General features: G+C 49.0%; 2 protein-coding genes across 2 annotated transcripts in view; one reads left to right on the top strand and one right to left on the bottom strand.

Moving 5' to 3' along the window:
• The window catches only part of capn3a (calpain 3a, (p94)), a 28065-nt gene extending 17012 nt beyond the window's left edge, over positions 1–11053 (top strand). The window contains exons 11-21 of the mRNA XM_061249551.1: positions 49–60; positions 924–1132; positions 2719–2755; positions 4548–4625; positions 5387–5444; positions 6004–6068; positions 7223–7291; positions 7749–7827; positions 8555–8671; positions 9246–9304; positions 10281–11053. Coding sequence (XP_061105535.1) covers positions 49–60; positions 924–1132; positions 2719–2755; positions 4548–4625; positions 5387–5444; positions 6004–6068; positions 7223–7291; positions 7749–7827; positions 8555–8671; positions 9246–9304; positions 10281–10307 — 810 coding nt within the window. The 3' untranslated portion in view covers positions 10308–11053. The remainder of the gene's footprint in view (positions 1–48; positions 61–923; positions 1133–2718; positions 2756–4547; positions 4626–5386; positions 5445–6003; positions 6069–7222; positions 7292–7748; positions 7828–8554; positions 8672–9245; positions 9305–10280) is intronic.
• A 723-nt stretch (positions 11054–11776) lies between these two features.
• The window catches only part of znf106a (zinc finger protein 106a), a 26171-nt gene continuing 20261 nt past the window's right edge, over positions 11777–17686 (bottom strand). The window contains exons 17-23 of the mRNA XM_061249493.1: positions 17533–17595; positions 17204–17323; positions 16554–16625; positions 16336–16407; positions 15296–15442; positions 14980–15032; positions 11777–13386 (exon numbers count right to left, since the gene is read on the bottom strand). Coding sequence (XP_061105477.1) covers positions 13326–13386; positions 14980–15032; positions 15296–15442; positions 16336–16407; positions 16554–16625; positions 17204–17323; positions 17533–17595 — 588 coding nt within the window. The 3' untranslated portion in view covers positions 11777–13325. The remainder of the gene's footprint in view (positions 13387–14979; positions 15033–15295; positions 15443–16335; positions 16408–16553; positions 16626–17203; positions 17324–17532; positions 17596–17686) is intronic.

The following is a 17686-nucleotide window of genomic DNA, read 5'->3' as shown; positions in this document are numbered from 1 at the left end:
TGACTCAGTCGTCTGTCTGTCTGTCTGTCTGTCTGTCTATCCCCCCAGGTGCCAAAAGAGGTATGAGGTGTGAAGAGGAGGTTTGGTGTGATGCTGTGCTCCCGCAGTCCTGTCAGAGCTGCTGTCCGTCAGCGGAGATCTGTGCCGTTTGCCTTCGCTGACTCCTAACGGCATCAAGCCTTTTGTTTGCTTTTCCCCTTTGACCTGCCTTTAATGTGTTTGAAGGCCTCAGTGAGTTCGATCTCTTGTTCTGTCTACAGAAAACAACAAACAGAGAAAAAAGCTCTATGGGAAATATAAGGATGTACACAGCCCAGGAGGTCATGTCAGGGCAATGTGCGGACAGTTGGCCTCACAAACTCAGGATCAGAGAATCCATTTATGGTTTATTTTACTTGAGTCATTCTGAATGCTGATAGTCCTGTTGTGCAGTCCAATTTGCTTGAGATACAATGCATACTAATTCAATCGGCACATTTGAGGCTGACAGAGAAATGCCAAGCGCACACTGTACGAACTGGTCAGGCAAAAATATGAATTAAATTAATATAAACAAACATTGTGCAAAAAAGAAAAAGTACACAGGAAAAAAAATTCTACACAAGACAAAGGCAGGCTGAAAGGTTTTCTCGCAGAGCTTCTCTAATGTGTGATTAAAACCATCTTGTCACTCAAACTCGCTTGTCACTCAAACACAACCATTTTTTTCTAATCTGTTCCTTCTTTTCCTCACTCTCTTCATTCATTAACCTCCCCCTTGAACCTTCTCCTTCTTCCATCTCACCTCATTTCACCCTCTCCCCCTCTCCCTCTCTTCTCACTCTCCCTCTCTCCTCACCCTCTCCCTCTCTCCCTCTTTCCTCTCTCCTCTAACTCTCTCCCTCTCTCCCTCTCTCCCCCCATCGGTCTCGTCTCCCCTCCAGATGCACGGCAACAAGCAGCACATGCAGAAGGAGTTCTTCCTGTTCAACTCGTCCAAGGCGCGGTGCAAGTCCTACATCAACCTGCGGGAGGTGACGCAGCGCTTCCGCCTGAGCCCGGGGGAGTACGTCATCATCCCCTCCACCTACGAGCCCCACCAGGAGGGCGAGTTCATCCTCAGGGTCTTCTCTGAGAAGCGCAACACCTCAGAGTGAGTGGGCCCTCTGGGGTTGGGCCGGGGAGGACCGGGGAGGACTGGGAGGACTGGGAGAGGAGGGGTGGCTAAGGGGGCTAGTTTGGGTGGGTGTGGGGGCGGGGGTTGCGTAGCAGTTAGGGGCGTGTCAGAGTGTAGTTATGTGTATTCTTGCATACTAATGTTTTTGCATGTGTGCATGTACATGTGTTTTGTACGTTTTGTGTGGGTGGTAGTGTGTGTGTGTACATGTGTTGATAGTCCTTGATTGGTTGATATGGTTTGTTTTGTGGGAGATATGGTGGGGGGTGGGAGTTGGGGTGCGTGGGGGGATTTTGGGAGGTGGATTGCGGGGAGGGTGAGACCACCAAGGACAAACAATTTTAACGGCGATTTAATTTGTAGAGCTGGAAGAAATCGACCCCAAATCGAAGCTGTTATGGAATCTTTTTTAGGACAAGTGGCATCAAATTTTGGCTCACTCCGGTAAACATGTCTTCCCAGTACTAACCCCCTGCCCCATCCCAACTCCAACCCCTCTGACCTGGCACCCACGGACCCCAGCGTGGGCCTGTGATTCGGACTGAGACACCCCAGGACCTCATACTTTACAGTAGACTACAGACACATTCACTTAGCCAGGACGTATTCAGAGGGAATACACAGTAAGGGCATCCACTTCGGTTTCACAAGCAACAGGAGAATTGCCATGAATTTCATTAACAACAGCATCTGGGTTACAATTATTATAGATATAGATATACCGTATTTGTGCACTGGGTCACTGCTTAGCTATTTCATCCCTATCGCCATGGTAATGATGATATTAGGATCAGGTACACATCAGCCCTCCCATTTAGTAATATCAATGACCCCCCCCCCGCCCCCCTCCCTACCCCCATACAACTTCACAGAGAAGATTATTTTTGTCAACCACGGCCTGCACATAAGCCCTTCTGCAAGAGCCTGCGGGACACGGTCCGAGCCAGACCAGACTGGACCGGACTGGATCGAACTGGATCGAACCGGACTGGACGCTGCTCTGCCAGACCTAATGGACGCAGATGACACAGGAGCATGATGTCATCATGATGTCATCCTGATGTCATCCTGATGTCATCCTGGGCCCCCGCTTCCCCCCCCCCACCCGTGAAGATCAGCTTTGAGAAAGATTGAGTGGTGCTGCAAGAATATTATACTTACAAAAAAACATTTTATAACATGCAGTCCCTTGGTGTACAGAGAATTCAAGAGACAAGAAGACCAACTCCTTAAAAAGAGTAACAGAAATGTGATAACTTAACAGGATGTTTGTCCGCAGAGTGGTGTGAAACGGTAAGGGGTTTATGATGGTAGGCTAGCATTCGGCTAACAGAAGCTCAATGGTCGAGTAGCCTCAAAATGAACGCATTGTTTCATGTTGCAAGCCCAGTTCTCTTTCTATTTTGTAACTAGAGTGAAACCAGTGCTTACAGACGAAAATATTCTTGCTAAAAAAAAAACAAAAAAAAAAACAAAATGGGGTTAAACAACTGGCAAAATGTGATTGATGGTGACATTACCACTGTTGCCATGGTGACTGCTGTTTGTTGGTTTCTACCCAGGGAGATAGAGAACAGGATCGAGGCCGACCATCCGGTGGTGAGTATCCCCCACTCTCCATTTCTCTCTCCTTCTCTCTCTCTCTTTCCTTCTCTCTCTCCACTGTGACCATACGATTCATTCCCTCCATAAACCATCCATTCGGATGTGTGCACCTGTCCCTCACCCGTGACCCCTCAGTCAGTCTGTGACATCACGCCCCCACACCCGCCACTCAACATCCCCTCTCACCCAAAAGTGTACAGTTGTGCTTTTCCAGGTTGTCACGGTTGTCTTAGATACGCTGTTTCTAAAAGACAAGATGGTAAGGAAACCAACCCTCACTCACCCCGACTCCAGTACCAGAACCGCACGAATCAGCAGCTGCTCTTTCCCACGGAGGAGAAAGAGGAAAAAGATGGAGAAAATGCCCCTCTATTTTTAAAAATTGCCATGGGAAAGAAACTGTCTTACGACATCAGCCTGTAATTCAGCTGACCGGTTTCCACATCTTTGCCAGTGTTCAGTAGTTGTACCCAGGGCAACGCGTGAGAGAATATCTTCAAAAGCAGAAGACGGACAGTGTTCGCTGCAAAAAAAACAAACCAAAAAAAACCTGTCTTAATAAAGCCTTTTTTTTTTTTGGTTTGTTTTTTTTTTGCAACTACTGAGACTTTTCTTTCTCTCAAATAGAAAATATTACCTTGTTTTAAGTTACTGTTCACGTAACAAATACTTTTGTTCTTTAAAGCAAAAACAATAAGACTAAATTAAAACCTAAGCTCTGCGATAGAGGGAACCCTCTCTAGTGCAAGGTTTCTTTGTCGGGCAAAATGGTTCAGTCTTGGAGCTTTCATGTCTTTCGTACCTACCATAGCTTGCTCCATTGGGGCTTTTCCTGAGAACGTACTGGCCAGTCTCACACTGTGCAGGGACAGGACAACACGACACCAAGGACTGCTGTCTGAGTGCTCTTCAACAGACACACAGGAAGTCATTCAGGAAGTTTCTAGCAACTGGACACTTTCACTTCACTTTCACTCACTCTCTCACTCACTCACTCTCTCACACACTCACACACTCACTCACTCACTCACTCACTCACTCACTCACACACTCACTCACACTCACTCACTCACTCACTCACACTCACTCACTCACTCACACACTCATTCACTCACTCACACACTCACTCACACACACTCACTCACTCACTCACACACTCACTCACTCTCTCTCACTCACTCACTCACTCACACACTCACACACTCACTCACACACTCACTCACTCATTCACACACTCACTCACTCACTCTCTCTCACTCACTCACTCACTCACTCACACACTCACTCACTCTCTCTCACTCACTCACACACTCACTCACTTACTCACTCACTCACTCACTCACTCACTCACTCACTTACTCACTCACACACTCACTCGCTCACACACACACTCACACACTCACACACCCATACTCTCTCGCTCTCTCACTCTCTCACACACTCACTCACTCACTCACTCACTCACTCACATTCACTCACACACTCACACTCTCGCTCTCTCACTCTCACTCACACACTCACACTCTCACTCACTCACACTCTCTCACTCACACACTCACTCACTCCTGTTCGGTGGATATGACAATCAGTCATTAAACTGACGATATTTGTGCAGATTGTTACATGTACAAGAAATAATGCCATTATGGGCGTGGCTTACTTTACCCAACGTAAATACAGTCTCTAATTCCCTCTTGTTCTCTCCCTCCCTCCCTCTCTCTCCCCCTCTCTCTCTCTCTCTCTCTCTCTCTCTCCCCCCCTCCCTCTCTCGCGCCCCCCCGCCCAGCCGGCCCCAGCCTCCGCGGGGGAGGAGAGCGAGGAGGATAAGCAGTTCAGGACCATCTTCCAGCAGATCGCCGGGGACGTGAGTACAGGGCAGCCGGGGAGCGATGGGGCAACTGTGAGTACAGGGGATACACCAGCTTTACTCAGACTCTACTCATAGGTTACAACACAAACTCTACTCATAGGTGACAGCCCAAACTCTACTTACAACCCAAATCCTACTCATAGGTTACAATCCAAACTCTACTTATAAGCCAAATCCTTCTCATAGGTTACAACACAAACTCTACTCAGAGGTTACAACCCAAACTCTACTTTCAACCCAAATCCTACTCATAGGTTACAATCCAAACTCTACTTATAAGCCAAATCCTTCTCATAGGTTACAACACGAACTCTACTCAGAGGTTACAACCCAAACTCTACTTTCAACCCAAATCCTTCTCATAGGTTACAACATAAACTCTACTTACATCCCAAACTCTACTCTCAAGGTCACAAGCCAAATCCTACTCATAGGTTATAAACCAAACCCTAGTCATAGGTCATAACCCAAACCCTACTCATAGGTTACAAGTCAAGCTCTACTTACAACCCAAACTCTACTCATAGGTTACAAGCCACACCCTTGCATGCCTAACATTTGGTTTTAGCTTTTCTATTTTTTTTTCTGCATGAGTATGAGATTTGGGTGAAGGGGGGGTGGGAGGTGGGGAGGGGGGGGTCTGACCCATACCCCCCCTCCCCCAAACCCAGATGCCATGGCAACATCACAGTAGTGTCACAGTAGCCTGCGTCCACTGCTTTCCCATCACCCTCTGCTCTCTCTCTCTGCCTCAGGAAATGGAGATCAGTGCCAACGAGCTCAAGAACGTCCTCAACAGAGTGGTCTCCAAACGTGAGTCTGTCCTCCTTTCCGTTCACTCTGTACTCCTGCAGACGTGCAAATGTAATGGCTCTCCTCTCCTTCTGTCTCCTTTCTTTCTCTCCCCGTTCTCTTTCCCCTCCTTTCCTCTCCCTCCCTCCTTCCTTCTATCCCTTCCTCTCTCCCTCCCCCCCTTTCCCTCTCCTTATCCTCCCTCTCTCCCCTCCTTTCCTCTCCTTCCCTTACTCCCTCCATCCATCCCTTCCTCTCCCTCCCTCCTTCCATCCCTTCCTCTCTCCCTCCCCCCCTTTCCCTCTCCTTATCCTCCCTCTCTCCCCTCCTTTCCTCTCCTTCCCTTACTCCCTCCATCCATCCCTTCCTCTCCCTCCCTCCTTCCATCCCTTCCTCTCTCCCTCCCCCCCTCCTTTCCCTCTCCTTATCTCCCCCTCTCTCCCCTCCTTTCCTCTCCCTCCCTCCTTCCATCCCTTCCTCTCTCCCTCCCCCCCTCCTTTCCCTCTCCTTATCTCCCCCTCTCTCCCCTCCTTTCCTCTCCCTCCCTCCCTCCATCCCTTCCTCTCTCCCTCTCCCCCAGATAAGGACCTGAACACAGATGGCTTCAGCCTGGAGTGCTGCCGGAGCATGATCGCCCTCATGGACGTATCCTTCTGCCCCAGCCCACTGCACGCTCTTGGGCACAGGTGTCAAACTCCAGTCCTGGAGGGCCGCAGTGTCTGCGGGTTTAACTCCAGTCCTGGAGGGCCTCAGTGTCTGCGGGTTTAACTCCAGTCCTGGAGGGCCTCAGTGTCTGCGGGTTTAACTCCAGTCCTGGAGGGCCGCAGAGTCTGCGGGTTCAACTCCAGTCCTGGAGGGCCGCAGTGTCTGCTGGTTTAACTCTAGTCCCGGAGGGCCACAGCGTCTGCAGGTTTAACTCCAGTCCTGGAGGGCCACAGCGTCTGCAGGTTTAACTCCAGTCCTGGAAGGCCTCAGTGTCTGCAGGTTTAACTCCAGTCCTGGAGGGCCGCAGTGTCTGCTGGTTTAACTCCAGTCCTGGAGGGCCACAGAGTCTGCTGGTTTAACTCCAGTCCTGGAGGGCTGCAAAGTCTGCTGGTTTTTGGGCTGTTCATTGAAGTCATTGATTGGCTAAAGAATCCACACACCTTGTTCTCAAGTCCTTCATTGACAGCTGACTGCAAGGAAACCCCCCAAAACCTGCAGACACTGCGGCCCCCTGGGAATTCAGTTTGACACCCCTGCTCTTGGGCACGGAATAGTACCCCATAAGACAAGGGTGCCCAACCATGTGCCCTGGAGGGCCCGAGAGTATGCAGGTTTTCAGTCCAACCATTCACTACACCAGCTGAGTTCACATATTAACACACAAAAGTCGGTACCATCGCTAAGCCGGTACCATCGGTCAGTTGGCACGATCAGTTGGCATTGAACCTTTCTACGGGTAATTGCATCAGGAATATGTCTGGAAGGCGTGACCTGTGCTACTGGCGAGCCAGCAGAACCCTTCATTGTTGGTACACTGTTGTATTTTCATTTGCTCCCAGTCCATATATGTTATACAGAATGTGTGTGAAACAATAGTTCAACTCACTAAAATATATTTCATCACACATGCCATAGCGCAAAGCAAATTTGTGTGTGTTAGCCCATTCATTTTCAGAGATGTTTACTTTGAATTTAAGTCATCTCGGTTGCCATAATTCTGCCGCCAGTGCGTCCCGGGAGGTGACAGATATGAGTATTGGATTTAACGGATTTAACGGCAGAATCATGTTGTCATCTTAACTGGCGGTACACAGACAGACGGGACGGGCCGGCTGAACCTGCAGGAGTTCCGACACCTGTGGAACAAGATCAAACAGTGGCAGGTAAGGTGGCTGGGAGTAACTCATAATGAGTAGCCATAGCAGTGGCCCAGGGAGGGAGGGGTTGATTAGCAGAGTATTCCCTTCCACATTGCTCAACAGTGCCTCCTACAGGGCGGTAACTGCACAGCGCAGGTGGTGGCCTGCACAGTGTAAATGAACCAGCAGTGGGTGGCTGGCTTGGTCAACAGTCACAGCTGTAGGTAACAAAATGGGGAATACATTTTTTTTTTAAATGAAACAAAATGGTGGCTGTGCAGTCCTGTCAACTTCCCCTTTTTTTTATACAGGATCCTCACACATTTTTCAATGACTTCTTCTGAAAATAGGAATTAAAACCATTCACTGAGGATCGAACTGGTATAAATGAGAACCAAGAATGAGCTGCTCGCTCAGGTGTGTAGAGGGCTAAGGGCATACTGATGGATATACCCCCTGTTTTGTGTCTTTTTTTGTGCAGGGGGTCTTCAAGCACTACGACACTGAGCAGAAGGGCAGTATCAACAGCTATGAGATGAGGAATGCGGTCAACGACGCGGGTAAGACTCAAACAGACACTCTCCAGTGCTCCAGGGTCTCCACCAGAGCTGGTTGTCTGGCTGATATTCCCAACAACTGTAATTTATTGAAGCCAAAGGAAGCTTTTAATCCTTATAATTGTGATATTATGTGTGTGTGATTGCCTCTGACTTTATGGTTGGGAGCAGTTTAATCCCGGGCCAGGTTGACAATCGGACATTTCGGCATGTTTGATGTCGACGTGATTCAGCTCGTTGATGCAGCGCAGGCCGACTCCTTGGGTACAGATTTAGGCCTGAAACACCTACATAAGTACGCAGATGTGTAAGCGTCAAGCCAAGCGGTTGTTTTCACACGTTGTTTTGTTCTAAATTGTGTCGCTTGCAATTCGTGACGTGGCTGTAGCGAGCTGCAGAGTCAAGTGCAGCAAGGGCGCCATTGCAGGCCACAACCAGATGAAGCTGTCTTCTGCTCAATCCTTCACAACTGCCTTGGATAATTACCCCCTTGAAAACTTGGGTTTACTCATTCCACAGGGTCTTAAGAACGTACGTTGAGTGTGTACAACCGGGCCATGCGCTGTGTTGGCCTGCATTTGCCTACTTATGTAGAATACGTTTCTAAAGGCCTAAGACGTTTCTCACTACTTGGCATGCATGGTCTTTAGTGGTCATACCCACGCTGAAACTATGCACACCCTCTAACGGTCTTGTTCCTGTGCAGTCATGTCTTTTTTGTCCCTCGCAGGCTTCCGTCTCAACAACCAGCTGTATGACATCATCACCATGCGCTACGCCAACGAGAACATGAACATCGACTTCGACAGCTTCATCAGCTGCCTCGTGAGGCTGGAGGGCATGTTCAGTAAGTCTGACCGGGCACGTGGTGCACGAGGCCTCCGTATCATGCCATGGGCGGCCTGTAGCGTAGTGGTTAAAGTACATGATTGGGACCCGCAAGGTCGGTGGTTCGATCCCCGGTGTGGCCACAGTAAGATGCGCACAGCCGTTGGGCCCTTGAGCAAGGCCCTTAACCCTGCATTGCTCCAGGGGAGGAGTGTCTCCTGCTTAGTCTAATCAACTGTAAGTCTGGATAAGAGCGTCTGCCAAATGCCATTAATGTAATGTAATGCCATGAATCATAGGGAAACTAATCAGTGAGACTTCATTTGAAGTGAGGCTTCATAATGCTCTAAATTGACTTTGTCAGCTCAGTCTGATACCGCATCATAGGTCACATGAAATGAGAAACTTTGAATTGTGTATAGTGAGTTATTTTAGTTATGGAGCATTATGAATACACGACAAACAGCAACACTTAAAGGCGATAATTACATATGCATGCTGTGTATTTGCTGTGTTTCGCTCAACAAATATCTGCTTTTTGGGAGAAGGGTGTGTCTTTTTTTAACTGTCTGATGTGAATGGGGACTTTGCAGGGGCTTTCCAGGCTTTTGATCAGGATGGAGATGGCACAATCAGGCTTAGTGTTCTGGAGGTAAGAAGCCCGTCAGAGACAGGAAATGCAGCATACTGCAGTATGTTTCAAATATGTTTACTGCTTTGAAAATGTTCCTGGGTTCGAATCCCAGTCGGCCGGGGCCTCTCTGTGTGGAGTTTGCATGTTCTCCCCGTGTTTGCGTGGGTTTCCTCCGGGTACTCCGGTTTCCTCCCATAGTCCAAAGACATGCAGTTTAGGCTGATTGGAGAGTCTAAATTGCCCGTGGGTATGATTGTGTGAGTGAATGGTGTATGTGCCCGGCGATGGACTGGTGACCCTGTTCAGGATAAGAGGGTTAAGATAATGAATGGATGGATGGCTTTGAAAATGTGATGTCTATTTTCCAGCAGTGCACATTTAAAAATATACACTCAGTGACCACTTTATTAGGTAGACTTGTATGTCAACTCATTAATGTGAATGTCTTACCAGCCAATCGTGTAGCAGCAACTTAATGCATAAAAGCCTGCAGACATGGTCAAGAGGTTCAGTTTTTGTTCAGACCAAATGTCAGAATAGAGAAGAAATGTGATTTAAAACATGGAGTGAATGCTGGTACCATACAGTGGTTTGAGAATGTCAAACTGCTGGTCTCCTGGGACGTTCACACCCAACAGTCTTTAGAGTTTGCAGAGAACAGCGCGAAAAACAAAAACATCCAGTGAACGGCAAAAAAACGCCTTGTTAATTAATGAGAGAGGTCAGAGGAGAATGGCCAGACTGGTTCAAGCTGACAGGAAGTCGACAGTAACTCAAATAACCACGCGTTACAACAGTGGTATGTAGAAGAGCACCTCCGAACACACAACACATCGAACCTTGAAGTGGGACAGGCAGCAGAAGACCAATAGGTCAAATAAATATGTTGAATAGATACCCAACAAAGGGGAGGGGGGGGGGGGGGAGGTCACTGAGTGTATATCCTTGAGTCCAGGCGTCCTACTCTAAGCACCTCTCCCCTCTTTGTGAACAGTGGCTCCAGTTGACCATGTACGCCTAAGCCAGGCCCTGCGACTGCAGGCGGCCTCGGCCCTGACCGCGAGACCAGCATTCAACTTCACCTCACACCCCGTGCCAGCCTCCGTCTCACCACACAGCCCTCCGCCAGTCTCCACGCCGCCCCGCCGCCCGGCCCCAGTGTGAGGCCCGGCCCGGGCCCCTCCTCTCTCCGCCGTGTCGTGTACATCCGCCATCTTTCTGTGTACGAGGTCTCACAAGCGTTCTCCACACTCATCCTGTCTGCTCCATCATCTCTACCATCCCCCCCCCCGTTCCCCCCATCCCCTTCTCCGCAAATCTCCATACTCTTCTCAGGTAAAACAAAACCCAAATACACACACACACACACACACACACACACACATACACACACATCCTTCCTGTTATTATACAGCATTGACTTCACCACCTCCACCCCCCCACCCCATTATGGAAAAACTGGGAAAGCTCCTCGTATCAGACCCAAACCAACCCCACACCCCTTTCCACGAGTCCTGATTTACACTCTCCCTCTCGTGGCTCATGGACCAAAGGTTCAACTTCACACCACCACCACAGTGCAGCTTTCCCGTCTCCTCAGCTCCCCCTGCTGGACAAACATGGGTAGGAACAGCACTTGTTTTTGGGTTCTGTTCAATCCCACGCCACTCAGTGGAATTATCTAGAGGGTATTCTGGTGTTCACTGCAGTTATGACTGAATGAGGGGGCACATAATGAACCAGTAGACTCAGCAGGCTTGCCTCTACCCCCCCCCCCCGCCCCCACCCCACCCCTTTACAGTTAACAACAGCCAGGACACATTCAGACACATCCCGGTGAAACAAGACTCCCACACCCCCAGCTAGACTGTATATGGGCGGTTGAATCATGAATTCGTGTATGGGTTGGACTTATATTTTTTGTGGTTTTGCACTAAAGCTTTGGTCAAAATGAGTGTACTGCATTTTTAACTCTTTTAAACCCAATAAACACTTATGCAGTTATTGTTTGCAGTTTTTCACCCCCTGACAAGGAGTCACGCATTTTTATTTTAAACGATGTACGATTTCAGCACCATTTCTGTGCCAAAAGTGGATGTATACATTGGGCTTCCTGACGGAAACCGACTCAGCAGCATTCAGCGACACATTGGCACAGGCGGTAAGAGCAAGTGTCTGCCGGTTCGATCCCCCCCGGATGTGTCGAAGTGTCCCTGAGCAAGACACCCAACCCCCAAATACTCCTGACGAGCTGGTTGGTGCCTTGCATGGCAGGAGTGTGTGTGTGCGTGTGAGTGAATGAGAACTGTACAGCGCTGTGGATAAAGGCGCAATATAAATTCCAACCATTTACATATTTTGCTAATTACGTCTTTGAAAACCAATGAAATCCATCAGGCTAATTTCTGACACCATACCGATTTCTAGTGAGATTACCTTTTTTTTCCCAACAAACACAACATTGAAAGAAAAACAAACTACAGGCAAATATAAATGTTTCAAAGGTTTTTTTTTTTTTTATTATTTCTGTTTTTGCTCATTGTAATTTTCTTAGAAAATGTTGATAACAAATCCAGAGCTAGCACAAAGAACCGAGTGCCGACAGCTAGAACACACTTAGAACCGCAGGGGAAACAGGTGAGAGGATTCCGTATGTTACCTTTCCCCTAAACAACTAGGAAACGGTAGTGACCCTTAAATTGGAGATTCGAAGGGAAAGGGGTTAAAGAGGTAAGGGACTCAGGTTGGAGGATTTTGAGTCACAACCAAGAACAAACTCTTATCCACTCAAGTTACCCTGTTGAACCATCAGCTTCCAACACAATTGACCAATAGTGACTGCCGTGGAAAAGGTGTTTGACCATACTTTTTTCAACAAAAAAAACATTAAAAATAAAGCTGGTTTTGTCGTTTTAAAATGTTGACATCATCATCAAAGTGTTGACTCAAACTGTGCTTGGCCATGGTGTGTGTGAGCGTGTGCGCGTTTGTGTGTGTGTGTGTGTGTGCGCGAGTGCTACCAGGCCTCGCGTTTCTGACCTAATAGGTTGTGGGCGGGCGTATGGCATGGGAAGAGTTCGGCTCAGTGTCCTCTCAACAAAAAAAAAACACCTCCCCTGTTCACCAACTCCTCGTCTCCTCACACGCAAACGCACACAAACACGGCCGTTAGCCCCTGCTCCTCCCCCCGGCTGTGCCACCAACAGTCGCTCGGTTCAAAAATAAAACGACAACTAAAAGAAAAACCGAGCCCATACAAAATTCCCCAGTTCAATTACAATGACTGGTAAGTACAAAAACCACTCATCCAATGTAAAAAAACAAACAAACAGCACTCAAACTCAAACCTTTCAAAGTCAAAATTTCCATTGATCGTTATTTTCTTTAATCTGTGATGTCCTAAGGCTTTCTGGTGAATTGTAATAAAACGCAGAAGGTAGCGGATTTGGGAACAGAACTGCCAGCAAATGGGAAGTGAGCATGGTTGCCATGCCAACAGAGAATGTGAACAGGCCTATCTGATTTGATGAAGCGGGTAGATCCACACCCATCTCACTGTGACTGACCAGGCGGAAGTCAGAAGAAAAGGTAGATGACCCAGAAGTCAGTGGGGAAGGGGATATTCCTGATGAGGCTGGGAAGTGCACACCACTAGACTGAACAGGGCAGTCTAGTTCAAGATAATTTCATTTGTGTTAAATGTCAATAGCCTGCCGATATATACGTTTGCCTAATGTCACTGTATCAAAATATAAAATAATATAGCAATATTAAGATTTTAAAACAAAGTCACCCTGTATTCAAGGTGTCCGGCCCACAAAGCTTCTAACACCTCGATGAACACCACAACAAACTCTCAGAACAAACAGTTATTCCACATTAAAACCTACAACACAAAATTAGATACTCACACAGCCTCAATGGGGGGGAAAAAAACAACCCCACGTACATATACCAGTCTGTTCACACGGAACACGCAAACCTCCGTCACTGTGCTCTGGAACCACCACTGCAAACCGCAAACTGATCAACTGTCACTTCAAAACGCACGTCTGTCTCCACGGCAACGCGGCGCCTGGTGAGCACTCTGAAAACCGGCTCTGTCCAAAACACCAAGATGAGACGGAAAACAAATCAAACAAAACACCCCACAATGATGCTTATGATACTTCAAGTATAATTAAAATGATAATGGGAAAAACAAAAACAAAAAAACAAAAACGTAGCTTTAGCGAAATTGTGTTACACAATTGTCTAAATGCAGCTCCGACATGCAGAGACCCTGGGGAAGGGGAAATAGGGGAGGATTCATCAGCAGTAGAGCATTACGCGCAGGCAATACGATATTACCACTGAGAACTGCCCCTCTTTCAACACACTCAACACACAGGGGCTCCTGCATTCCGGACCAATGAAAAACAAACCATATAAAAATAATAAACCATATAAAATAGTAAGATATGGGGGGGGGGGGGGGGGGGCAGAGTTGCTCAACATAACACCAGCACCACAGTTTCAATACTCACAAAACTGCCAATAAAACGCACTGCTAAACCCATGCCATACCGTCAACTAACCTGAGGGTCATTTAAACTGTATGTGTGTGTCTCAGTGAGTGAGTGTGAGTTTGAGTGTGTGTCAGCGAGTGTGAGTTTGCGTGTGTGTGCGCGTGTGTGAGTGCATGCGTGCGTGCGTGTGTGTGTGTGTGTGTGCGTGTGTGTGTGCGTGTGTGCGAGCGTGTCTTGAGTGTGTGTGTGTGTGTGTGTGTGCGTGTGTGCGAGCGTGTCTTGAGTGTGTGTGTGTGTGTGTGTGTGTGAGAGCGAGCGTGTGTCTTCAGTGAGTGTGAGTTTGAGTGTGTGTATGTCTGAGTGAGTGTGATGAAATGACAACGGTTCAACACTGTCCTGTCCTAAGTTTATTTCCTTTTGCGAAAGCACGTGATTGCGTGGATGTATTTGGTCTGTGGTTTTAAAACGCGAGGCTGCGCCAGCATGATCAGAGACAGAGGAAAGGAGCAAGGGACCGGGGGCAGGCTCTTCACACGGTGCTGAGAGAGGCCAGGGGATTGGGCCTGTCCCACATCCTGCTAACAACATGTAAAAAAGACATTAGCACCAATGTCTGCCTGTCTGTCTGTCTGTCCATCTGTCTGTCTGTCTGTCTGTCTGGACAAGGGTGGGCAGGCAATATCACACCAGGGTGGAGAAACTGAGCAGGGTAGAGTAGAGTAAAACAGGGTGGAAGTCCCACCCCTCTCTAGCAGAGTACCTGCCGTTTGGCCCCTCCCCTTAATAGTTCCTCCACTAATGTTCCAGAGTTAGAATGGCTCCGCCCACCTCTCTCTCTCTCTCTCTCTCTCTCGCTCGCTAGCTCTCCAAATTCCCAGGGTTAGGTGGGAGGGGTTAGGATGGGAGAAGAGCGGAGGGAGGAGTTAGATGTTAATAAGCGACTGCGATTGGTTTAGCCTGGATGCTGCAGCTGATGGGTCCAGGAAACACCCACAGCACTTCCCCTCTGTGACAGTGGGAGAAGGTTATCTAAAGCACCGTATAACGGCAGAAACGGGTGGATCTGATGCCTGAAGCTTTGAGACCAGGCCCACGGTCACAGAAGTGAAGGCCCTGGTGGGCGAGTGTGAGATCTTCCCAATATGGGAGGCAGAGGGGCGCCCCCTGCTGGTCAGGGCAGCTCACGGCTCCAGCTTGCTGTCCATCTCCACGTGGGTCTGCATGTGCAGGGGGACATCCTGCCGGGACATGGAAAACAGGACAACATAAAAACACAGCTGATGGACACCCTGCCTCTCACACACACCCTGTGTGTCTGTGTCTGTATGTGTGTGTGTGTGTGTGTGTGTGTGTGTGTGTGTGCGCGCGGGAGAGTGTGTGTGCGAGTGTGTGTGTGTGTGTGTGTGTGAGTGTGTGAGTGTGTGTGTGTGTGTGTGTGTGCGAGAGTGTGTGCCAGTGTGTGTGTGTGTGAGTGTGTGTATGTGTGTGTGTGAGCTCGTACCTCGTGGGAGTTGTTGCGCACGGTGAAGAAGGAGTCACAGTTTCTCCAGCGGCACTTGAGGGTCTGGAAGCTGGGGCTGGCGTGGTCGCACAGCACGTGCTGCTGCAGGTGGTCCCGCACGCCGAAGATCAGCGAGCAGCCGTGCCACTGCGGGAGAGCGAGGAGGGTCAAACACCTGATGACATCAGCCGCTGACATCGCCTGATGATGTCACCCGATGACATCACACACTCACTGCCTCAAGCTCTTCAGCCGGAACATTCTGCACCGCACCTAATAAAACGGCTTTACTGCAAGAGTGCTTTTGCGGTTTCTATGGACACTGATTCTGTTATTATTTTCATTAAGCTTGATTCGGTGATGGGGGTTGCAGTCTTTCGGGCCAATTAAAACACTGAAGGCAGAGCGGTTGGCCAGAATGACTCATTGTTTCTCTCAACAATGAAAAATCACAATGTTCCTTCCTCACTTTTCAAGAGACAGGTGGTCTAAAATGGAAGTTCAGCTAGAAAAGAAAATAACACAGATACAGCCCTGAATTTTTGTTAGCCAAACTAATGAGAGCTGAATATCTCTATTAACGGTATGAGATGGTGTCACACTGAATTCCCAGGGGGCTGCAGTGTCTGCAGATTTTCTTCGGGTTTCCTTCCAATCAGCTGTCAATTCAGGCCTTGAGAACAAGGTGTGTGGATTATTTAAGCCAATCAATGACTTGAATGGACCACAGGTGCCGAGAGAACCCCAAAAACCAGCAGACACTGCGGCCCTCCGGGACTGGAGTTTGCCATCTGCGATCTAGACTCCACTCTTGAGAAGAACAGGATAGAAAGTGGTAGCGCAAGTTTGGCTTAAATACGACAAAGGCTCGAAGCAAGATGTGTGCTGCACCCCAATCGTGTTCCTAAATTATTTATCCAGTTCTACCCGCATCAACGTTCAGGAGCAAAAGCTGAACAGCTAAAGCGGGAGCACGTCAGAGCCCTGTTGAGAGCAGGCTGCGGCGAGCCTGGCTCAGCGTCGCCCCCCGGTGGCCTCACCCAGCAGCGGTAGTTCTGGATCAGGTTCAGCCTGACGGCCTGCACGCTCCCGTCATAGCAGCCCGTGTAGATCTGGGGAAATGGGGGGAAAACAGCCACCGTTAGCCATCGTTAGCCATCGTTAGCCATCGTTAGCCATCGTTAGCGCTCGCGGGACCGTGACACGTAGGCGCCGGCGGCCATGACGTGTAGGCGCTGGCGGCCATGTTCTCTCTCACCATGCTCTTGTGTATGGCCATGCACATCACCATGTCCTTGTGTCCGCCGTAGACCTGCAGCCGGTCGTGGGACTGAGGGTGGGGGTGGGAGAGGGGGAGGGGGAGGGGGAGAGAGAGGGAAAGACGAGGTCATTACAGAGCTCCCTCGCCCACTTACGAACACAATACGGTGCAGCTACATTAGACTGTTAAGAAAAGTAATGCAAAAACGGCCTCGATATCCCTGAAAGCATATGCTGTTCCAGGACCAGGGGCCTGTACCACGGAGCAGAGTTTAGCTGGATAAACAGCTCTTTTCACTTCAGTCCATGTTCCAGATTTTGGAGGGTCACAGGTTTTACTCCGTGCAGTTATGCAGCCGATTCAGTGTACAGGCCCCAGATCTTCAAACCCGACCCTTAACCAAACCGTTCTGACATACTTCATAAACTAGTGGTAAAGTACCTAATTTCTTCCAAGATAACCAACTCCTGGGTATTTATCCTCCAAAATAAGTTTTGAGGAGCACAGGAACCCCATCACTACCGCCTGATCAAACACCACTACCTCCTCACCGTCTCCAGAAGCAGAGTGAGGCAGAGTGAGGCAGGATGAGACAGGATGAGGCAGGATGAGGCAGGATGAGGCAGGATTAGGCACACCACGCTTACCTTCAGCTCGTACACGCGGACCAGCTTGTCCAGACACGCCGTCACCATCACCTTCCCCAGGATGGCTACCACGGTAACCGCGTGGCTGTGGCCCTTATAGATGCGAACCAGCTCGCCAGTCTGCATGGGGGGGGGGGGGGGGGGACCAGGGGTTATTCAGCTCATTAACCCTCTATGGCATGGAGCCCTATTACCCTCTCTGTGTTACTGCTACTCAGTCCTTCTCTAGGATATTTCACACACAGGTGCAGAAATAAGTGAATAAGTGAATGAGTGAGTGAGTGAATGAGTGAGTGAGTGAATGAATGAATGAATGAAGGGAGACTCACGTGGATGTTGTGTGCTTGGACAGACTGGTCGCTGGACCCGCTGAAGACCAGGTCATTCACCACCTCAGGACGAAGGAAAGGAAACACAGTCAACACACGCGAACGGGTCTGTGTAAGTATGCACCCACACACGTGGGCTGGTATTCTTATGAGT

The sequence above is a fragment of the Conger conger genome, chromosome 1, assembly GCF_963514075.1.
Source record: "Conger conger chromosome 1, fConCon1.1, whole genome shotgun sequence".
NCBI classification, from domain to species: Eukaryota; Metazoa; Chordata; class Actinopteri; order Anguilliformes; family Congridae; genus Conger; species Conger conger.
The sequence above is the reverse complement of the archived record's forward strand: the minus strand, read 5'-3'. Positions and strand labels throughout refer to the sequence as shown.